Source organism: Nipponia nippon, unplaced genomic scaffold, assembly GCF_047370975.1.
Source record: "Nipponia nippon isolate SJK-2023a ecotype South Korea unplaced genomic scaffold, ASM4737097v1 scaffold_3, whole genome shotgun sequence".
Lineage (NCBI taxonomy): Eukaryota > Metazoa > Chordata > Aves > Pelecaniformes > Threskiornithidae > Nipponia > Nipponia nippon.
Window position 1 is genome coordinate 106,074,287 of NW_028262347.1, and position 24,000 is coordinate 106,098,286.

At 38.5% G+C, this 24,000-nt stretch overlaps 1 protein-coding gene across 9 annotated transcripts in view; it reads left to right on the forward strand.

Annotated features, from left to right (window-relative positions):
* MAPK8 (mitogen-activated protein kinase 8) overlaps positions 1 to 24,000 on the forward strand; it is a 52,420-nt gene that overhangs the window by 9,344 nt on the left and 19,076 nt on the right. For 7 of the 9 annotated variants that reach the window (XR_015707110.1, XR_015707111.1, XM_087768285.1 and 4 more), the window contains exons 2-5: positions 14,725 to 14,891; positions 17,488 to 17,617; positions 18,885 to 18,943; positions 19,073 to 19,211. Coding sequence is in view for 7 of the 9 variants with exons in the window: in XM_087768285.1 (XP_087624411.1) it covers positions 14,770 to 14,891; positions 17,488 to 17,617; positions 18,885 to 18,943; positions 19,073 to 19,211 (450 nt within the window). In the remaining 2 variants the exon portion in view is untranslated. Of the gene's footprint in view, positions 1 to 10,488; positions 10,541 to 11,693; positions 11,714 to 14,724; positions 14,892 to 17,487; positions 17,618 to 18,884; positions 18,944 to 19,072; positions 19,212 to 24,000 lie in introns of those variants that run through there. The other 2 variants (XM_087768281.1, XM_087768282.1) reach the window with 2 other exon arrangements.

The following is a 24,000-nucleotide window of genomic DNA, read 5'->3' on the forward strand; positions in this document are numbered from 1 at the left end:
ATTCAGATGGCATTTCTGACACAGTTGAATTGGGTACTTAAAATGGGACAGCTTTTTGAAGTCTTGCTTCACTGAATTTTCACTGATTTCAGATTTTAAGAACATTGTTAAAAAAAAATTGGAGTGACAAATAATGCCCTGCCACAAACCTGAATATTTTAAGCCTTTTAAAAAATGTTACCTTGATTTTCTCCCCAGCTACCATCCCTTTTGTATAATCTTTTATTTGAAAAAAAGGATTAAGGAATTGAAAGATCCTTGCCTTATCCTATTATTTCTGAAAAAGAGAGTTTTGCTAAGAATAGTCTCTTAATCTGCTGTCATAACAGCTTCTTTGCCAAACTGTAGAATTACACAAGTTTTCTTTTGATGGAGCCATTCTGGTTTATGATTTCTGTGGCAAAACTGACCTGCAAGAGACAGTTGGCAAAGTGTTACTTCATATATTGTGATAATAGGATTCATCATGGAACCATCTGTAGCGGAGCTTCATGTGACATTACACTGAAGAAGCTGTAGAGAGACTCTCCTATGAAATGTAGCACAGCAGAGTGTTTGCAGAGCGATAGGTTTTTTTGGTAGATGTAACACTATTCATTCTGATAATGCTTGTTCTAGAAAAATGCTACCTACTAAATTTTTTTCTGATTAATTAAAGTCACAGTTCAGGAGTCAATAAAAAAATTTGAGAAGAAAGGTAGGGTGAGAATCTTCAGCATTAGAAATGCCAGTTTACAGGCTGTTTAGTATTGCGTGCTGCAGCCTATCTCACTCTTCATTTACATCCTACTGGCATGTGAATCTAAAACCTGTTTTAAAGAGGAAGGAAGATATTTATCTTGAAGAATCTCTGCTGATGTCTAATTACTTCTTAAAAAAAGAATGTTTAAGAATAGAGAAACTCAGCAGTATATTCCATTACAAATACATGATTTCACTGTGCAACCTCCTGTGTTGATCTCTGTGTCATATATAACCTTATCACAAAATGCAAACCCCTGGCAAACGTATAGTACAGAATACTATATAATAGCAGAGTGTCATTGCAATGAACTAAATCAGAAGTGATTTATAACTTGCTGAGGATATGTATGTTAAATGAGTGCTATTGGCCCCAGATGAGGACTTTCCAGAGAGGGTGCACTGGTATTCCAGAGCAGCTGTGTTGACTTACTGGTCATGTTACAGGAACCGACGTGACCATGAGAGGTGCTGGGAGGTTGTATGTGCTGCAGCCTTATTTGTTGCTGATTTGACTATCACCAAAATCAACTCATAAGCCTCAGATAAAGTTTGGGTAAATCTTAAACTTCATAATTCTTAGTACAGTTTTTGGGATGTTTTAAATGCTTATGTTGATGGCTCTCTCTAGAGATTGCTTTATGTTCAGAATATGTACCTTTTTAGAAAATGCATTCCAGAAACCAGGAAATCTGGATAGCACTAAGTGTTTAATATTCACAGATGATGAAGAAGTGTCAGGTTTCATCTCCCCTGCCACAAACGGGCAGACTTCCCTGCTTCCTTAGAGGAGAGGGAGATGGCTGAAGGAATGGTGGATAAGCAAGCACAAATTTTCACATCTCTTCATGGAGCTGATAGCATGCATTCACTTAAGCTTCTTTCTTTCCTTACCTTCAGGCAACTGGAAGTTTGATTTTTAGACCGTGCTATATATTTTAACTTATCTTCTCATTCTTCTGGTCTCTGGATCTTAATCTTGTTCTACTTCAGCTTCCCATGTTACAAAGTTAGAGCTGCTGGTGTCCATAATGTGTGTTTTACTTAATTGCCAGGCAGGGCCTAAACCAACAGCCTGTGGATAATTTTCTTCTGTGACCAGCTGTTCTAGTGACTGTCATAAAGGGAAGATAAAACTGAGTAGTACTAAAAGTGCCAGAGGTGAGGTCAGTTATCTTGACTTTTTCAGGTAATATGAGTGTGTAGAAGATAAATAGAAACCTGCAGTCTCATGTGTTTTTTTTTCCTGTGCTTTGTGGCGATCTCTTTTATTGTCTCTGTGGTGTTAACAAACAATACCTTAACTCTTCATGAAATGACTACCATATGCTAGTATTTTTTGTAATGGAGAGGCTGTAGCTTAGAGACTGGCATTATGTGACAATATTTTAGAGTGTAGAGAAACTGAGGCGAGAGCTGTGTGTGTGCGTTTGTTACTTGGTTCTTCATTTTCCTGCTTGTGCAAGGTATGTGGTGTGTTTGTCTGACTGTAAAGAATTCAGTTCTCAGCTGAATTTGATTCGATATTAAACAAAACAAAAGCTTTGGAAGCAGCAGAAATTACATTGATTGTCTTATTTTGGATGTTTTGTGAGATGTTTCACAATATGAGAATTCTCTGTAGAAATGCACGTAGCAGTTTAATATTGATTTTTATATAGAGGGTACCCAACAGTTGTGAATGTAGGTTCAGCATTTGAAGTTGGTGCTGCTGACCTCTGTTCAGGAGTACTGCTTTTTTAAACCACTTTAGAAAATATTGCTGTTTGATACTTGGTTTGCATAAATGCATGCTTTGAGCTTCTGAGAAAAATGTGATGTGAAGTGGACATGCTGGCCTCGCCTGCGCTCCGCAGGGAGCAGTGTGTGAAATCTCTGTTGGAGCTTTGGTGGTTCTGTCCATGCCAGCTGGCCGAGCGGCGCTAGGAAATGGTTCAGCTGGAGCAGCGTTTAACAACAGGAATTGGTTTTGCGGCTTTCTACGTGTTTGGATGTGATCTTTCACTACCTATTTCTAGACAAATGCCAGTATCTCAATATTCTGCTAGTTACAGTCTTCACTTTGTTGCTGCTAGTCATAGATCTTTCCTTACTGTTAAACCACCTCTGAATTGTTATTTACTTCTGACATTATACCAGACCGTTTGAAGTTACTTGAAACATGGAAGCGGAAAAGCTTAAGTTCCAGTTGCCTAATACAAAAATCACTGAGTGCTGCTCACTTTCTCAAACTTCAGGTTTCCCCAGTTTCAGGTTCAGCTGTTAACATTTTGGCACCAATGACTGCAACCTGTGACTGATTGCTATTTCTGGCTACCTAGTATTTGAACATAATTTGATGCAGGGAGTCCAAGCACTGGTGTATAAAAGATAATGTTGAAAATGAGCCGTTCGAGCTCATTCCTCGTTTTATTATTAATCTTTTATTGTGGCTTGTGAAACATTTGGGGTGAGGTTCCTAAAATGACACACTGCTTTGTGGAAACATCTACTTTTGGCTGAGTCGCAATGGTATTGATCAGATAAGTCTGACAGGAGCAGTGCTAGAGAACATGCCAGCTTCAAGTTCCTGCCTGTATGACTAACCCTGCAAATATAATCTCTAGGGGGTCCTAGCTTCAGTGACACTGCAAAATGTGTCCTCAGCCTCGGCAAAATCGCCTTGTTTGAGAGAGGACAAGCAACAGCATGAAAAGGGAAGACTCAAGGGGCTGCATTTGCCAGCAGCTGCTACTGAAGAGCTCTGCTTGGGAAATAAGTATGTTCCTCTTCCCTGGAGAAATCTTTGACTGGCTGCCGGTAGTAACTCTCCTCTGCCTTCCCTCCCTCCAAAGCCAACAAGGAAGCTCCCAAGTGCTAGTGGTGCTTCTAGGTCAGGCTGCTTACCTGCACTCTGCCCTGGTGCTGCAGCTGCTGTCACAGCCCCTCCCTGGGGGTCATTCACTAACTGAAGTGACTAGAAGAAGGAGCAGATCAGTTTAATTAAGATGAAAAATGAAATATGCATTTTCTATCCTTATTTATATATTTTTTTCTTTTAATAACTTCTAGCTTGTACCTAAGCTGGAAGCTGACTTTCAGTAGGTGTGAAATTTTATGGAAGCATTCTACCCCCTTCCATAACACACTAGAGTTATTTTTGTTCAATGGATAACACAATGTCTGGCTTGGGCACTGCAGTTCATAAAATGTGTAAATATTAGGCTTGGAAAGATTTAAATTGCAGGAAGCTCAGTAAAAGTAATTTAAAAAAAAAAGTTGCTGGTTGTGTTTCTATGAAGAAGTTTTCTCCTTTTCTGCTCATCAAATTCTACTATAATAGCATTAAAGATAAAAGTTCACCTGTTTTTGCAAGAGTTAAAAATAGAGGGCTGTGCCTGGGTGTCTGCTGAAGAACTCCGAATTATTGATAAGTTGACTAGCATTTATCAGCAACTCTGGAGATAGCCCTGGTGTCCCCCTAGAAGATTAGTTCATCCTCAGTGCGCTTGGATTCTGGTCTCCTGCCTCTTCCTCACTGTGCGTTTTACAGATGGGGGAAAAAAAACCCCAAATTCTTCCTCTACTAATTCAGGCTCCTCTCTGTTGTTCTTTTTGTCTTCATATTATCCTTCGTAAATTTTAAATATATATTTCTGCTTTGATTCAGGATCTGGAAAAACTCGTGCTTTGTTTCTGATTTTTAGAACTGCAGTTTCTCTTCCATAATCCACAGTCGTAACTGGCAGTTAGAAAGATTCCTTTTTCCAGGGTAGTCCAGGTTGCCTTGACATTTTTGAAGAGCTATAGGGGAGATGCAGTTTCTTGCCTAAGTGTGAAGTGCAAGGTCTGGAGTTTGTGAGGATTCAAGGAACTGCCTCTGCTGTGAGGAAGCACAGGAAAGCCTCTGCTGGAAGCTGGAAATGGGGGAGGTTGGCCCCAAAGCTGGACTTGCCGGAGTATAGGATGCAAGTATTTTTGAGGTGGAAAAGGAAATAAGGAGTGGATAGGGTGTACTGTTACGTCTGTGGAGAGAAGTATGGGACTAGAGAGCAGAAGCAATGCAAAGACTGGAGGGATGTGTGTGTTGCAAGAAGGTGGCCTGGTTTGCAGATGAGGTACACTCAGGTGCTCTAAAAGGTTCTCTGTGAACACTGAAGTGACCGTGGGTACTTAAGCATGTTCAGTCTTAAAAATGCTTAGTTTTCTGCATTTGAGTTCCTACCTTCAGTCACTCCTAGAATCATAGAATGTCCTCGGTTGGAAAGGACCCACAACGATCATCGAGTCCAACTCCTGTCCCTGCATAGGACAACCCCAAAATTCACACCATATGTCTGAGGGTGTTGTCCAAATCCTTCCTGAATGTTGTCAGGCTTGGCGCCGTGACTGCCTCTCGGGGGGAGCCTGTTCCAGTGCTCCACCACCCTCTGGGTGAAGAACATTTTCCTAATATCCAACCTAAACCTCCCCTGGCATATCTTCCTGTCGTTCCCTCGGGTCCTATCATTGGTCGCCAGGGAAAAGAGATCAGCGCCTGACCCTCCTCTTCCCCTTGTGAGGAAGCTGTAGACCAGGATGAGGTCTCCCCTCAGTCTCTTCTTCTCCAGGCTGAAGAGACCAGGTGACTTCAGCCACTCCTCATACGGCTTCCCCTCTAAACCGTTCACCATCTTCATGGCTCTCCTCTGGACACTCTCTAGTAGCTTCGTGTCCTTTTTATACAGTGGTGCCCATTGTAATGGTGTAGTAATATCTTGCTGCAGCATTCACCCAGCTAATGTTAACTCCTTTTTCCAAATTCCTTATCTGCATTAGCATTTAACAGAGCTTGGAAGTATTGTGAAATATAACTTCCAGTTTCAAGGGCAGTATGGAAAAAGAAAACATTATTAAAACCGTGATTACTTTTGTATATAACTGAATGAGTTATGAAGTTACCTTTAAGAAACAGAATGCTTTTGTTCTTTCATTTCCTAAATCTGAGCCTTTGAAGCATTTGTTTTATTAAGTATCTGAAAGCTGGGGTCTATTTGCAATATCCATTTAGCAGATGTCCAGAAGCCTTTAAATGTGACAGCTGAAAATTAGACAAGCATTCACAAACACATGATGCATACAAATCAGCTATGTGTGAACTGTATTTTCACAAAGAAATTAAATAAAATTCATTAATGCAAGAGCTTTATATACACTGTGCATTTGTTTTGCTTTCAGTAGCAATCTAGCGTATACTTGAAATACTGTTGGCTTTCTCTAGGTCAACCACAGATTCCTACAGAATATTCATTTTGATAGTGTTAGATCCCCTTCTAAATGTAGTTACTGAATCATCATTGGTATGTAGCTTGTCATTAAAATGTTGATTATATTACTAATTAATGTGTTAATTAACGTATGCAGTTGTTCTATTTTAAAATTGCCTTTTTCCATTTTTGCATCTTTTTAACTGTGATGATCTTCATCTTTTGTCACTCTATTTCTGAGCAGCTACTGTAGTAATATCCTTCCTTAATTGTAAAACAGTTCTGTCCAGGAGCCCCTTGTCTTTAGCATGTGTAGGTAGATTGCTGTCTTAGTTGGTATTTGTGTTGTACCTAAGACATGTCTTAGTCCCCAAGACTGTTTGCTGGCTTAGCATCCTAATTTTCTTCTAAGACTAAGCCCATTTATGCTTGCTCTTAGGAAAGAGTTGCTTTAGAAACCACAAACATGAAAACCACGTCTGATTCCATGCAAAACTTGTAACTAATGATGGTTGTTCCCTTCTATGATTTTTGTCATTTCTTATATTTTATTACATTTCAAGGTGTTAGGTTATGAAAATATCTTCTCAGCTGTACTTCTTCACTGCAGTAGGAACAAAGTGAATACATATAATTTCTTACATGAAAGGATTCTCAGGGTAAGGTATTGTGCTCTATAGCATGGAATGAATCCTGGATTTTCATTTTATGTTGTCTAGTAAAGGTATAAAACAGCAATTAACGAGCAGTCGTAGAGACTTAGCTGTACAGAGCATATGTTTCTCCACCCTTTAAGATGGCAGTATTCTAGCCAGTTCTATTTCCACATCCCTAGTAGGAAAATTATCTCTTGGATTCCATTTCTGTGTCTGAAAAGAAGAGACCTCTCTCAAATGTATGCTTTTTGTCAGTTTGCAATGCAACCTTTGAAGCTTTCCTGTTAATTGTTACTATCTCTAGTGAGGGAAAAGTGCAGAAGAGGTCATAAAGTATTTTGTGCTCTTATGTAAACTGAGAGATCCTTTCTTCCACAAAACCTGCTACATTTCTGTTCCTCCGAATGCCTGGAATGCACGCATTCAGGTCACTGCATGAGAGAAGTAACATTATGCATAATTACATGTTGTTTTTAAAGTGATCTCTGATTTAAAAAGCACAGACTTGGTATCTAGTTGATGTGAAGGCTACCAGGTGTGATAGCCAAGAAAATATTATTTGATGGTAGTGCTGCACTGAAGGTAAATACTCAGATGTCTAGTTGAAAGCACACGGTTTTCCAATTAAGTTCTAATTGTGGATACATAAACTTGCTGTGGTTAACTCAGGCGTACAGCACTTGGGGCTGATGTGAGCTGGGTGAGTTCTTAGAATTGCCTGCTGTTTCAGCTAAACTTCTTGGAGTCCTGGTGCAGATGAGCCTGGATTGGTCTTAAAAGCAAAATGCGAGATTGCCCAAATCCAGCCATAATGATATAGTGGGTACAGGTCTGATAACCATGTCTGTAACACACACTCTGCATGCCCATAAACCTTGACTGAGCCACGCTGGTGCCAGCCCTAGCTTGAACACATTAAGTTCATTTACAGTTTCGGAGTGTGCTGTTTAGAGTTGAAGCTCTGTTACTTTGGAGGCCCCTTTCTAGCACTGTCCAGTGGTATAGAGCATAGGCCTAAAAAGAATTAAATAAAATGGGGTCTGGAATGAACATCAAGTCATCTCTCTCTGGCTTCTAAAGAAATCAATTTGCACACTCTGCAAAGGCAAGTTTACCAAATATATTGCTATTGGTTATATAATTTTGCATTGTGAGTTTTTTGTTTTATCTATGTCTAAGTCCATCTGGCCATTTCTAAGGTTTTTAATGCACCTGCAGTATGACTTTTTAAGTGAAAGCTCTGTGAGCAAAGGATTAGCTCCTCTCTTTCCCACCCCACCTTTCTATCCTGAAATCCTCTGTTTCTCCAATGTATTTAGGCTGTACTGGACAAACATTTTAACGTATACTGCCCATACATTGTCCTGTATCTTGATTAATAAACTGAATGCTTTCTGTATTAGAGACAAAGTTTGATATTAGTATTAAAATAGAGCATTATATTATCTTCTGGATATCTTGAAGTCAGCAAGTTTATATAGAAGTCTTGAGAAATGCTAAGGTACATGACTTTCTTTAAACAGAAGTAAATGGCAGATGTTTGCATATTTTATATAAACATTGCTATACATGGTTTCTTTTATTCTAAAATCTTACTGTTGTTTTAAATATGCTTATTTTAAAGCTGGGTGAAGAAATTTGGTCGATCTTCATTGTCAGTATTATTCACTTGTGGAGAAGGAGAATGGGGTGTCAATGAAACATTTTTATAAATTTCCATACTTCTGAAGGTTGGCCATAATACTTTCATAGAAAAATGCTACTTGTCTTTTCAAAGAGCTACAAGTTCAATGCATCCATGTTCATGCTTTTACAACTTAAACTTTATCAGGCTATATAAAAGAAGTGATGAGTCGAACGAAATTGTTGACCATCTTAAGTCTCCTGCAGGACTATTGGATTCTAGTTGCTTTTAGTGGAATCAGACTAAGACTTACGCACAGCCTTGTGGGTCCCCTACAGGACTTTCACTGAATGGATATAGTGTTATTTCCATTTCCAACATTTTTGTTGTGCTTCCTCAGGTAAATACTACTTATGGCAATCTGAAGAATTAGTAAATTAATATGCCAAACCACACCGTACTATCTTAGGGTTCAGTTTTGGAGTATCCTTATCCTGAGTAATTGTGGGCTGCCACTAAAAGGTTGCCATCCATGTATTGAAATTTGCTTGGGCAAGGTGTTTCCAAGGAAAAGCACAATAGTTGATGTGAGTAGAAATTGAAGTGTTCTGTGGGATTCTTCCCCTGCTGACAGTTGACCGTGTTCTGGCAAGTTGACAGTTAATGGGACAAATGTATTATTAGTTTCCTCATTAATAATAGAAATCTGGAATCTGCATCCTGCCTTTCTTCCCACATGTGCTTCTGCAAAATTGCTAGAAAATGGAACAAAATGTCAAATTTCAGGCAGGCGAGTTTATCTGATATAGCTTAATCATGTTTTAATGAAAGACATTGCAGGCATACATTGTGTAAGAATCTTGAAAGTCTGACAGTTTCTGAATTTAGACTTAGTTTAATATTTAAAGACTAAGACTTTTGGTGTTGTGGATCTTTGAAGCTAGACTTCATAAGACTACTCACCAGCAAATTAGCAGATAGGAGAAAATAAAGTCTTTGGCTTTCTTCTGGGAGCTGTATTTACAGAGCTGGGCAATACCAGGCGCTTCTGAGGATGCTTTCGTGAGAGGTGAGGAGACAGGGAGCACAGCATTGAGTGGAAGTAAATTTGCTTATAAAATGAGAGGCTTACACTTTCCATGGTTGATAGACAAAACTGTGTAGAAGTGGTAAGAGACTTTGAGGCGAGGGGCACAGAGGAGATGGTTGTCAGGGCTGGTTCAGGCTGAGGAAGCTGTAATAGCTGGATGAAATACCGGAGGGTTGGAGGCGAGGGGAAAGCGTATGTGTGTTCTGAGACCTCTGTCATCTACGCTGATCTGAGTGCGCTACATCCGAGTGGCTTATTTACGTCCCACAATAGCTCACCGTACAAAATGTGCAAGAAATGGCTTTTCTGAGAATTGACTCAATTTCTTCTCAAGCTGAGTAAGTCAGTTCTGTGCTAGAAGAGCATGCATTTAAAATGAAGAGATAGACTATACCTCTTGCTAACACAGTAGAGTCTGATAATTTTTGATGAACATAGGGCTGCAGAAAAAGGAATGATAATTTAAATGCAAGTGGAGATACTTCTCCTTCCTCACTCCAGGATGCCTCTCCCTTTTTCCTCGTTTATTCGCTCTTCTCTCTTGCTGTCACTGTTTAATTGACATCGTTTTTCTGTGCTATCTGTTGGTCTGGGGTGCTTTGAATTCTTTCTCTGCTTCAGACATTATTATAAGCCTATTATTCAATCTCATGTGAAGCTTATGGGAATAAACCTCATGGGTAATGGAAAGGAGCCAACTACTATGATTCTGGTTGCATGTGCTCGAGCATATGTTTAGCTACATGAAAATTTTTCATGCTTGTTTCTAAGTCAATTGGGCAACAGACTAATGTATGTGTTCAGCTAATCTGTTTAGTATCTTCATCCTTCTCATGTTTTGAACTGTGCTGACTGTCAATATTCTGAGTAATGGTAAACAAAGAATATCTTAATCCAAAGTAGACTTTTTTTTTGGTGCACATTGGGATACAAGACGCTACATATATCAGTCTTCAAAAGATATAACGTTACATTTAGAGTGGTGCTCCAGATCTGCTGTATGCAAGTGTATATTGAAGCACAAAAACTTCCCAGTTGTATCTGAGTATTTGTTTTTTTTCTGTGTTTTGACTGCTTTCACTTGTGCATTACACCCTGACTTGAAGTTTCTCAGGAGTTCTTTAAACTTTTTTTTTCAGGAAGCGGTCCCTTCCCTGAAATAGTGCCTTACTGAACGTGCAGAAGAAGTTTGGGTTTGTTGCGTGTAAGAGCAGGGCTGTTTGGTTTTACTCGCTTCCTCCTGTAAATAGTTCCTGCAAAAACAATCTTTGCACTGCAAAACCCATCTCCGCAGTCTTGCTCTTTACTCATTTCCAAGGACCTGGAAATCTTGCCAAATAGTGGTCTGAGAAACGTTCAGTCTTCACAGTCTTGCAAGGCTAGTGATGCAGTGGGGTGTTTGAGGCATGATCCAGGCAGATCAGATCTGTTAAAGAAAACCCACAGCTATTACAAGAACATCTGTTATAAGGAAGAGTTACTTAACAAGTTTCATGACTAAGGGGGAAGCATTCACTGAAACTTTGTTGTTATTTATTTTGTAAAGAGTTAAATAGATACACCGGCAACTAGAAGACTGAGGTTTTTCAGCTGTCAGTAGAAAGATACAGTGCATTGTAGGCTGTTCAGTATTATTCAGATGCAATGTACAGTGTGCTTTTTAACAACATTTTAAAAAGAGTTTCAGTAGCAGGGAAAGCCTTTGAAACCATAATTTGATAGTGCTTTTATAGAATGTTATGTTTTTTCCATTTTATTTCTTTATTCTTTACTAATCGGGTTTTTTTGTTTGGCTTTGTTGTGTTTTTTTTGTTTTTTTTTTTAATTTTAAGTTCTAAGTGTCATGACTGACATCAGTTGGTAAATTCTTCAATAGTGTAGAGACACATTTAATTATATCTGATATTCACTGAATCATGTCCCTTGAACACTTAGCTCATTCTTTTTTAAGTAACCAATTATAATTAAACCATTGACAAGCAGGAGTTTGTAATTTGTGTGGAATTAAGATAGGAATGTAATAATTCTTGGGACTAGAAAGTTTAGCAGATTTCTGCCCCTGCCCTTCGCAACTGTAACTCTTAAAATGCCCTGAATTGTGATACAGTGTATCTACAATATTTTGCTTTAGGAATCTGTTTTGCAGTAGTTTATATTTTAAAAATTTTTGAATAGCTACTTAAATAGATTTAAAATATTTGAATTTTTGAATGTAAATATTTTTTGTTGAAGTAGATGTTGTAGATGCTTCTTTTCTCTATTTAGGCAGTTCAATGAAAAGAAACTTGGGCTCTAACTGATTTCAAGCTTGGGGAGTAAAACCATCTCGTACTTACTCTGAGGCTTGAAAAATCCTAATTAGACATATCTTCTTTAGGTAAGCCTGTTTTTCTCCATGGCAGAGACTGGAAGTGGCAAAACCAAAGATTGTTGCAGAAGGGGAGACTCAGCCTAGAATGAGTGAGATGGTGGGCTGTGCCCCGCTGGCCTCCTGCATGTTCTAGTCCTGACTGAAGCTGTCTATCGGCCAAATACTTTGGCACCAATGCTCATGTATAGGCAAAGCTATCCTTCGTGCTTTCTCCCTCTGTGGTCAGTGGGTAGACTCCCCATCTTCCCTGGCAGTTTTGCTTTGGGAAACACCTGCAGAGTGCAGGGGTACGGACCCTGAGAGTGTAACGCTTCCTGGTGATCTGCTCTGTGTATGATACCGTCACTGGCTAAAGTGAATTTACGTACCAAACCTTGTCACAAACTTGATTTTTTTTTTAGGATCAGCATAGCTAATGTAATAGTCCAGGATGTGGACTTTTCAATTATGAAGCTTAGACTTAGCATACAAATGATTCCCCCGCCCCCCATTTATCTTTGGAGCAGAGAGGGTTAGACTCATTGGTTATAGGCAGTACCTAGGTGACTGCAAAGCTGATATGTACAGAAGGGAGCGAAAGCTTTGTTACAGAAAGATTACACACAGTATTCTTTTTTTTACCTTAGTAATAATAAGCAAGGATTTCTTTTATGTGCTGCTATATGCTTAAATACTATTATTAATTATAAAATGTTAAGTAAATACAAGTTTCCCAGTACATATTGCCAAGCACATTTTACAGTATTGAAATTGAAGTGGCAAATGACAAAGCTTTAAGGCGATGAAATTTGCTTGGTCATAATACCATGTATGGTATACATGGTAAAATTTGTTAATATAAGGGAATTTTTTTCTAAGAGAATACTGTTTCTCAAGATCCTTTTCTTAAACTATACTTGGTTTATTTCACTCTTTGATCATATGAAGTTTAACAAATTGAAAGAAAATTCAATTAAACACTTGACTTTGGCTATTCAAAATATTGACCTTTAAATGGGAAGGTGTCAACATTTATCTGAAAACGTTGGATGGAGAGGAGCAGTCCTTCCTGCATTTGTTTCTGAGGAATTATCCAAAGTGAAGTATTAAACTTTCATTATCTTGATGTCGATATGAAACAGAAGAGCTCTATCTGCTAAGCTGTTCTGGCTAATCCTACAATGTTCAATGTTGCTACGTCTTAATACAGTTTTAGTGAATAAACTCAATAGCTTTTTTTGTCAGCTGATGATGAACAGATGTAAGATTGTGTGAATGATTGTCTTCATTCTTTGTTTTGTCATTTTCAAAAATTTGTTTGGCTGATTTCATACCTTCCACAACAAATTTTCTCTCTTCTAATTCAGTTGTTTTTCTTGTCATTGTGTATTTGTTGGGCACCTTTATTCCAAAACTTTGTGTGAGTACATCTGTGAAGGAAGTGTTGAGAAAGAGGCAGAGTCCAAAGATGCAGTGATAAAACAAATAGGAAAGAAAGAGCTGGGGATGGTGTTGTGTATTGCTAAGAAATTAGACTTTTTGGCTCCCTCCAGTAAGCCTACCTCCACCCCATAGAGGTACTGTTTACAGTCTGGATCCCCGGCTCCTATACAGTTTTTCTTGTGCTAGGCAACAGTTTTTGTCCAATTATGCTTCCCCTACCAACTGGAGAAGGAAACCTTTAACAATACTGCTAATACACTGATAAAAGCTCCTTTGGTATTTAGTTAAGTCTTTGTGACAGACTCAGGTTTTTTGACAGTATTTTGGAAAAGGGGCTTGTTTAATAGATGTTTCTTTTGAGATAAATGCCAATTAAGGTAGTGCATTTTTAATTTATAATAGACCAAATAGTTAAAAATGTCTCCTTTTTAGAACTTCAGTGTGCTTTTTATTGTACCCATGTAGCTGAAATGAATGCAGGTTAGCTATTTGAAAATGGAATTTGGCAAGTTTACAGATTCTTAAAAGAATTCTACTTGTACAACATCTGTGATTATTTGTGGAGGTCACATTTGCACTGTCCACATTTTCAAGGCTTGTTTAAAATTTAACAAATGTATAGCATCGTGGCGTACAGAAGCTAAGAATCTGTTTGGGGCTGTTGAATAATAATGTGGGAAAATGTTCCTTAAGTTAGTAACAAAGGAAGACGGCATGCTATAGCTCTTGAAGAAATTTCTTCTTCTAGTCAAACAGGAATTTGCACTACTAGACATTTACTACAGCTACAGCCAGAACCCATGTAAAGAGAAAATAAAAAGTGCAGAGTTAACATCAAAGAAACAGGAAATGATAGAGTAAAAGCCACCGTGCAGTTTTATTTTTTTCTCCTGTGGACATGTGCGTTGAGCTGTTGTCTTTTTTTAATATAAGGGGGGGTTGGTGGAATATGCATCTCTTTTTTCTTACTCTTGTTCTCTCTTTCCCTGATTATTACTTTTATTCATAGGAGCTAGTATGTCAGCTGTCCCTGACAAGGCCAGTTTTCCTTTTCTGGCCTAGATTGACTGTGTGTATTTCCACATCAGTGACACGTATTCCTGGCAGTTGTGACCAAGAGTGTTTTGATGATTGCAACGTCTGGAAGACTTGATGTTTTGTCACTCTTGTATTTAGAGAGTCATGCAACAATTTATGTTGGAAGGGACCTCTGCAGAGTATCTGGTCCAAACCCTGCTCGCTTGCTGCATGTGTATGTGTGGAGGAATGGCAGCACTCTTGGAGCTCTGTGCATGACATGTGGCTTCCTGCCTTTTGATCTCCTGTTCATTGTCGTCTAAGATTTTTTGCTACCAACCATTCACTTCTGTTTTTCTATTATTTTTGCCCTTCTAGAATCCTATCTTAGGAACATTCCTAAAAACAAAACATTTCAGACACGTGCAATCTCATTCTTGCAGACATTAAAAGTAACATACATTTGCATATAGGACTTACTTGGGAAATGTATTCTGCATATTATAAAGAATTTTGCCTTTTTGTCATATTACATACAGTTGTAAAATCTTAGTTTTTCAAGTTTTATTTCTTTACAGGTCAGAAGCAAAATTTGGATGAAGTGATCTAACTAAGTTGCCGTCATGAGCAGAAGCAAGCGTGACAACAATTTCTACAGTGTTGAAATTGGAGACTCTACTTTCACTGTATTGAAACGGTATCAAAACTTAAAACCAATAGGATCAGGAGCACAAGGGATAGTATGGTAAGGCTTCTTTAAAATTTAAGTGTACTTTTAGGTTCCCTTGATAGAATTTTCTGAGTCCTTTAACTGTTGTATGTTACTGAGTAGGAGTGTGGAGAACTACCTTTTACGTGCAAAATGGCAATAGTAATAGTTAGCCGTTCTTCCTCAGCAAGGACTGTTGCTGTTGCTTTTTGACCTATGTCCTTGCCCGCTTCCAAACTGATGCCCTTGTGTGCAAATGCAGCCAGCTGTGCTGAGTCCCATAAATTAATGGGAGGGAAAAAACCTGGATAAGGAAACTAATCCTAATCCTAAACCACACTGCTTACAGTGAAACAAAAGCCAGAAATACTCTCCATATAATATCTGATGCTTGTAAATGCTTTTACTTCTTGAAATGGTTTGTTAGGGGCCTGTTTCACTTAGTTTCATAATCTAACTAGTCCCTGATACCAATTAGTGAGCATTTGTTATGCTGCCTGTCATTGTAATATGTAAATACCTGATGGAGTTCAGGAAAACATGACTTGACAATATAATTCTTTGAATAAGAGTTCTGCTCTGTGGACTGAAGAGTGTCCGATTGATTCAAGATTGGTGACAACTAGCTGCTTGTAGGCACTGTTTCCTGTTCAGTGACATTACCCCAAAGATAAATGTTGGCTTAAGCTTTTTGAGAGATTTTTGAATGTTCAAGAAAAGGATGTAGATAGCACAGGAACTTGCAGGCTCCAGTTTAGTGTAGCTCTTAAGATGCTAACCAGGGGCATAAAAATACAAAAAGAAACATTAAGGAAGAGAAAGGTAGGGAAAAGCATAATCTTCTCAAGCACTTTTCCCTGTAACCGCTTTACTGCCTGATCTTGTCTTGATCAGTGTTTAGAGAATGTGTCATACGGGTGTGTTTTTAATTCGTATTTGTGTTTTAGCTGGGTTAATAATAAAACAGTGTGCTTATTGCAAATGGAAACTTGAAGGCCAGTACTCTAGCAAGCATTGTTTTTGAATTGGTAACTTCTGGCTTTAAGATTATTTAGTCTGTATGTAGCAGCAGCAGAAAAACTGATCAGAGTTTTGTTTGCATGTGTGTTAATATAATGAGGATGTAGACAGTTGTTTGACTACAGTCTGTTCAGTTGCTACAGAAATGGCTGCAAAAGCTTTAGATGTTATCACTGTCCTTCTGATTCCCGGTCATATGTTACTGCCTGTTTTCCAAATTTATTGCCCTTCCCAGAGCTGAGGTCCAAAAACTGACCGTGCAATTACTCTGGTGTCATTCTGTAATTGCTGCTAGTGGTAACTGAAGCTTTTTTAGTTAAACCACTCTGATTACCCTGAGGACTGGAGTGCTCATGTGGTTAAATCTTGCCTATGTCTGGAGGAGATGGGGTGTAATTCTTGTGATTTGGGTTAGTTTTTTTGTTGTTTTGTGGTTTTTGGTTTTGTTTTTTAAACTGATCCAACTTGATTTGGAGGAATATTAAGCAGATGGCCTAAAGGCTCTAAGGCTACTGTTATGTAGTGGGGATGCAGAAGTTTAAATACTGATACAAGAGTCCTGTGTTGGCAATCTTTCCTGGCCACTTCTTTGCCACTCTTTTGTAAGATATTCTTTATCTTGGGAGTAGGTGGGGGAAATTCCAGATAGTGGAAAATGTAAACCAAAGGAAGTTACCAGTATATGTTGCTCCCATTTTGTCTTTCTTCAATAGTGACTAGAGATTTTGATGATGTAAAAAACAAACAAAAAACCCAACAAAAAAACATTCAAGCCTTACTGGCAGATGTTCTTCATTAGGTTTGAGTACTGTTTTTGAGAAGAGACAAGAAAACAGTATTTTCCCTGCTGAGACCTTTTTAGTAACTGATAAATATTTCCTGAGCCTGCATGGTAGTCAGCTGTTGTATTACCTCTTACAGGAAACAAAATCCGTGCCTTCCTGTCATGGAAGTATGATACTTACGGGAGTTGTCCTCAGTAACAGTCTTTGTCAGTTAAACAGCCTGTGTCACTGAATCATATGACAATCTTGGCATTAGTCTGCAAACAAAATGCTATTCTTCCATTTTACCAAATAAAAGCCAGTGACATCAAGATGTTAAGGCTTTCCTAAAATGTTTTTTGTTTGTTTTATCTTGACATTGATGCTCTCAGTGTCCTGAGGATATTAAGCAACTGCATAAGTGAAAGCATGGGACCTCTCTATAACCTGCTTTTCCTCTCTCCTCCCTTCCTTTCAATGTGAAGATTTTACATAAGATTGATGCACTTTTTATGTTTGAAGTGTTTTGGATCTTTTTTAGGTGGTGTGTTCTTGAGTGCCAGTGAGTGGCAAGAGCTCAATATCTTTGGTGAGATATTTTAGGAAGCAGAGATCGTGCATTTTTTTTTTGGAGATTGTCATGTGTTAGTACTATGAAGCTGGGAAACATTTCTAAATTTTGAATCACTCAGCATATAAGAGCACTTTGCTATTAAACTCCCTAAAGCTGAATAATACCAGATATTTGGTTTATCTGCAGACATGATACAAGGTATCTGAAAGGTGGCAACCGCCACAGCTTAAAGGACCTTGACACTGAGATGTAATAATGTTATTTTTAATTACAGTGCAGCTTATGATGCCATCCTTGAACGAAATGTTGCAATAAAGAAGTTAAGCCGACCATTTCAGAACCAAACCCATGCTAAAAGAGCCTACAGAGAGCTTGTTCTTATGAAGTGTGTTAATCACAAAAATGTAAGTGCAGTGTCCTGCTTTAAATGTTAAAGAATTAACTAGAAGGTTATTCTTGAAAGTGACTTCAGAGGATGGCATCCTCTGTAGATTATAGAGATTTTCATTGCATGGCTGTGTCTCCATGGTAAGTACAGGAGGATCTTTCAGAAGAGCTATTACTGGCTAGTTTTAATACCTGCCTTTAATATCTTTAAGTATCCCCTTCAGACTCAGGAAGGGAGTCAGTGTTACATTGCTACATTTCACTGGCAAATAAGAATACTGTGAGTGGTAAGTGCATCCTTTTTCTGTTGCATCTGCTTGGCAAACAGGAGGAAAAAAGGCTGTAGTAATTTTTTTTTTTTTTTAATTTTTTCCTGGTGCGCGAATGAGTTAGGAATCTTATGTTGTGACGACAGGAACTGTCTGATGCTTAAGAAGCTCTGGACCAGATGAGATCACAGAAATGGGGAGAGAATAAGTGATAAATTTATCAGAGTTGGACTACAGTGGGCTGGTATTGACCATTTTCTTCCTTCAGAGACAGCCATGTGCTGTCTTCCTCACCTTCCCTCTTAATCGCCCTTCAGCAAGATAAAATTCCCCGTGGCTGCTAGGGGCGGAAAGAGTCATATAAAACTTACTCTGTCTTTTAGCTACTGGGGAAAATTTTGTATATTTTTTAAAGCAGAGATGGTTTATAGGGAAAGCTTCCTTCAGAGAATCCACATAATAGCATAATTTGTATGATGATAAACTATTGCAAACCTTCCTGACTCTTAAGAAGTAGTAGCTTGACCTGTTTCTGCACATCCCATCCATTCTTAGCAACTGGGAAATATCCTAAAGCAGCTCCAAGAATCTGTTTTTCTCTTTGGGTGGACTTGCTGCTTCACCTCTGTCAATGGCAAAGTGATATCTCTTAGGTAGTCTGTGTCAGCTTTTAATTTTATTTTTCCTCATATGTGATAAAAATCTTACCAGCTCTCTTCAAACTGTAAGTAGAAGGCAGGGGAAGATTGACTAACTTCCTTAGGTGTTAAGCTTTGAGTATCATCTTGTTAATGCACGCAGAGTGTCTTTAGATTATGTGATTTGTGGAGCAAAAATACTCCTCCTAAAATCATTATCATCTATTACAGCATGTTAGGCTTGGTTGAGCCACTGAGCATCTTGAGCTTCGATGTATACCAGGAGGTTCATATCAGAATATTGGGTTTTGAAATGTTGACTTTGCAACTTTGCTATTGCTGTGGTGCAATTATACTTCCTCTCCGCTTTCCTACAGATAATCGGCCTACTGAATGTGTTCACACCACAAAAATCCTTGGAAGAATTTCAAGACGTGTAAGTCTGATTTGAACTAAAGCTGAGAATTAATTTAAAAAATATTCACGCAAAAAGATGAACAAGGGAAAGAATACAATAAAATGACAGTATTGTCTGACTATTATTCTTTTTTTTTTGCTTCATAAGCTACATAGTGATGGAGCTCATGGATGCAAATCTCTGCCAAGTGATTCAGATGGAGCTAGACCATGAACGAATGTCCTATCTTCTTTATCAAATGCTGTGTGGTATCAAACATCTTCATTCAGCTGGAATTATACATAGGGTAAGTGAACTTAACTTTTTATATTTTGCATTGCACCTGGTTTTGCCTTGAGTACTTAAAAGACAGAAAAAATTCGGAAACAGGAGCACAAAGGGTGACCCATAGCCTGTCCCATAGGGGGAGAGAGAAAGCTGAAAGGAAGTCATCACACTTACCTTTTTCCACTGTAATTCTGGAATGAACCTTTTGAATGATTTGATAATAATCTGCATAGAGTAAATAAAGATTTGTGCTGTGAGTTACATTACCTCCTCTAATTCTATATAATCTAATTTAGTAGTCATGGCAGGAAAGAATATCTGAAAGTGTCTCTGCCTTTATTGTTTTGGTAACCAAACCTGAAATCCTATCTTTTGAAAGAACTGCCCATGTTATTTCTGCTCTTTTACTAGCAGAGTAATGAATAAATACCTGAAGTCTCCAGATAAACAGGTGATTGATAAAGACTTGTAAGTGGAACTTTCATACACCTGTGTGTCACGAAGCATTCATTCAGACTGCCCACAGGCAAAACTGACTACTGCTTTTTAAATGGCGTGTGTGTTGCAATCCAGTCAAGAAATTCTGAATTTAAGGTTGCGTGTTCAAGTAGACCATCTCATATATATTTGTACATAGTGTAAAGATTGCTTGAGATTGTCTAGCTGTAACTTTTCAAATATAATCTCTGCTATTTGGGGAAATTGTAAGCTTGTATTTCTATAGTGCTACATTTTTCATTGTAATTTTTTGACAGAGTTTTAAAAGTTTTCATTTTTTAAATGATACAGAAGATATAACTTATTCACGTGTGATACTTCCAGTCATTACTGCATAGTCTTCCTCACAGCAAAGTAAATCACGAATGGTGATTCTGAGTGCTGCCACAAGAATTGCTATGTTATGATGCTTGTCCATTTCAGTAGTCCACCTCATCGTGACCAGGGTGTTGAATGGCCTGCAGACTGGATCTGGCAGTATGACGCTCCTGTTCAGTATGCTGTTTTTCCCTCAAGGGAACTGGGACAATTACTTGAAGAGGGAATACAGTTTAAATGGCCAAACACTGCTTCCTTTTGCTCAGCTATCTCTAGTACACATCAGCTGCCTCATTCCAGTGAGGAGCTCAGGGAGGGAAGGTTGAAGGCTTCCTTCTCTTGTGCAGTTTGCCCTGAACTGCTGTATTTGAAAGAGATGGGCAAGGGAAAGTAGGCAAAAGCATCGCCTGCAACCAGGCATCGCACCCTGTGCTTCTTGGTCTGTATGTGGGTGTTGAGACAGGTCGGTGGGCTTCTTGCATTATTCTAGGAATGCTAGGCAAAACTAGGATACTTCACTTACCACAGTTGTGGTATTACACTGCATGTGACTGATATTATGCAGCCCTTTGTGTCCTAATGCATGTGCCTGTGGGATTGAAATAATGGTTTTGTAAGCAGCTTCACATTTTCTGGTCTCTTCAGTACTTAGGTATGCAAGTTTGATGCTGTGGGTTTTCCTAGGCCTTTTTTATTTTTGGAAAACTGCTTATTGTATGGACGTGCTAGAGTAGGTAAAGTAAGAGTGTGTCTCTGTGGATTTTAGTGCAGGCAGGAGGGAGCTTCTGAAACTTCACTTGCTTCAAGGGCGGTTTGCACTCGTATAAAGCAGGCATCAAACCATTGAGCCCGTAGAAGTCATGGATAAATGTAAACATTCATCCATTTATAGAAAAGAAGTAACTACTTTGGTAGTTGCTGGGCAGGAGTAAAGACAGCTTTGAGGATAGAATTCCTGCCTCTGTAAATACGGGTGAAGTCTTTGAAATGCTTCATATTGTGCAGTAACATGAAGTACAGGGATAACCTATTCTAAAGAAACTATGGATACAATTGCTATGTAAATAGTAACATGTATGCATGAATTCTTCTGAAGGACGTGGGCAGATACATTTCACTTGCATGGCTTCATGGTAGATTTTCAGCTGACAGATGCTTCTCAGACTTTGTTAGAAGATTAAATATATTCAGGCAAAACATTTGCATTACCTGCTGCGTGCATTCCGCCTTTATACTTCAAGGTCTATACTTTAAGGTATCAAAATCCTGTTTCTCTGTGAAACACGTTAAACAGAACCTCAGGAGACAGGAGGGCATGCTTGAAAAGGGACATATTTCATATGGACCATGTGGCTGCAAGAGTAACTCTTTATACCGCTCTTCAGGGCTTTCAACATCACTGTCCTTAATGTCTAAAGCTAATTACTTTGTTGAAACTAGTCACTCCTTAAACATAGTCTGCCCATGGAGCATTCTGGTTATGAATCTAGTGTACTACTTTGGTGTCCTCTAAAGCTTTAAGCTTTTTTTGGTATTGGTTGTTTCACATGGTTTTTCACTGAGTTCTTCAGCTTCTAACACAGCTGTGGTAATCTCAGCATCACAGTAACTTTTCCAAAGCTTGCTGAATGACTGAAATTACAACAATCTGTTTATGTGCCTGTAGCACTGGATACTACCTTCTGTAGAAATAAGTGTTTTTTTCATAGCAAACTAGAGGCACAGAACAAGGCAGAGATCAAATGCTTAAGTGTTTCAGGCAATTTCACCTGAAAGTTGTTAGGGGGTGTACTTAGCTGCCACATCAGTGGATTAAGATTTGATCTTGGTAAAGATTTGACTATAGCTTTACACCGGCTTTAACAGATGTTGGGAAATGAACATTACTGTGTTCAAAACATTTTGCAGAGATGGAGTTTCCGGCAAGCGTAGAAGTACACGTTCATTTCCATTTTGCAATCTGAGAAGGATGAATGATCAGTGTTGCAGAGTTGTGCCTCACTGGCTTGCTGAAGGACACAAAGTGTCTCGTTAGTCTTGCATGGAGGGTCTGAAACATTGTATTCTGCCTGATTTTGAGCATTTAACAAAAGTGCCTAATTATGGAAGCTCTTCACGCAAATCTTTCTTTAGAAAGGGAAAAGCCCGTGGAAGCCATCAGTTACCTTCCAGAGATGCCCCTCTCTCCCTGTCTGGTTAATGGGGAGACGTCCATGAATAATCTCTGATTTTTAGGCACTGACATTTTACATTTTTAAGGTTAGGTGAGATATCTTCTGATACAGGTTCTGGATATATTTATACAGCCTAACTAACTTGATCACTCTTATAGGAGCTTTTGAGTCCTTGTTTATTGAAAACATAAGAGGTACTGGTTCTGCATGAATTTGGATGCAGTGCAAGTCAACTCTCACCTCCATCATTTTAAAGGACAGTTCTGTATTCCAAATTACAGCATGTTCCTAGTTTTGTGACAACTACATGATGTTCAGAAATTAAGGATGGACAGTACTCTAAGCTTTTGCTTTTTGTCCTCATACTGATTTTTCTCTTGCAAAGGAAAGATCTCTTCACATTTTCAGTGTTGATCCTGCAGCTTTGGGGAGGATGAGTATAGTTAATACTATGAGCGTGCATCTGGGATTCTGCAGTAAACATCCTCCAAATAATAGAAGTGTGCAAAAATAAAGCTGATAATAAACAGGATTGTAGCAGAATCTGAAACATGCATATTAAATAGCTGGAATGCCTTATAATATTTGAATTCATTCTTAGCGTTTGAGAATCTTTTAAGCCAAAGTTGTCTGCAGGGTCTTTGTGTGTGTGATTTGGAAGTGCATGTGTGAATATGAAAGTATGCAAGACTTAATTATTATTAAAATTCTATTGTTCTGGAACTCTTTTTTGTGGTTTCCTCTCTGTCTTTAATGCAGCTTTCTTAGCTTTCTGAGGAGTTTGCTGAAAGCCATAGAAGTACAAATGAAAACTACATATATCTTGCAGATAGCCACTTTTAAGTCTTCATGAAACAGTGGAAGATAAGGCTACTTATCAAATGCCTGCAGCTCAAATGCTGGAGTCCTCTGCCACATCTTGGGTTTTTCTCTCATTAATCTTAGTAGAGTGTAGGCAGAAAGGATCCAAGCCTTATCTGTGTCGGCATGTGTGCTATGAATGATTTTATGATGGCAGTTATTCTGAAATTACTCTGTAGTATTTGCTCTGTGACATTCAGATGTGTGTAAGATCCTCCTAAGCTAACGACCGAGTGTGCCTGTGTAGTGTCTGTATAAATAGATATTGTAAAGCCACTATCGTCAATGTGGTTTTAGGGTTCAAGTGAAGAGAATACAGTTACCGAGTTTCTAACTAAGATGATCTGAAGCTGTAGTAGGGCATTTTCCACTCCAACTTAACGATTGTGTTAATTTCTGGCAGTTTTTCAATGGTGCCCTTTTGGGTTTGGTCACCAAAATTAGTATAAAACCAAATCCTAAATGGGAAACTAAATCTGTGTGGGCGTGGGGATTTCCTTCCTGTTCAGAGAAACATCTGCATTGGTTTAGAAGAGGTAATGCAGCCTCAACTAGCCAAGAAGCCTTTTTTTACGTTCGTGTTATAATTTTAATAATTCTTGTATCAAGATGATGATTGCATCAAATGATTTAAGCAATTGTCATGTTGTGTTCTGCATCATAGTAATAACCATTGTTCCAGTGAGCAGTTTCTAGACCTTTCCTCAGAGCTAACATTTCTTACTAACCTCAGTTTATTTCAGACATTGCTAACATATCTTGTAACGCTGGTTGTATTTTCCTTCTTTAGTTGCTATATAAATCTACAAGCACAATAAAGGAATTAATTCTGTAGTCTGCTGAATGCACATGAATTAATGCAAGGGGAAAAGAAACTGCAGTTGTAGCAATAACCTAGTTGTATATGTGGGGTTTAATGTTAGCAGTATTATCTTTTAAAAATGTGAACCACGGAGT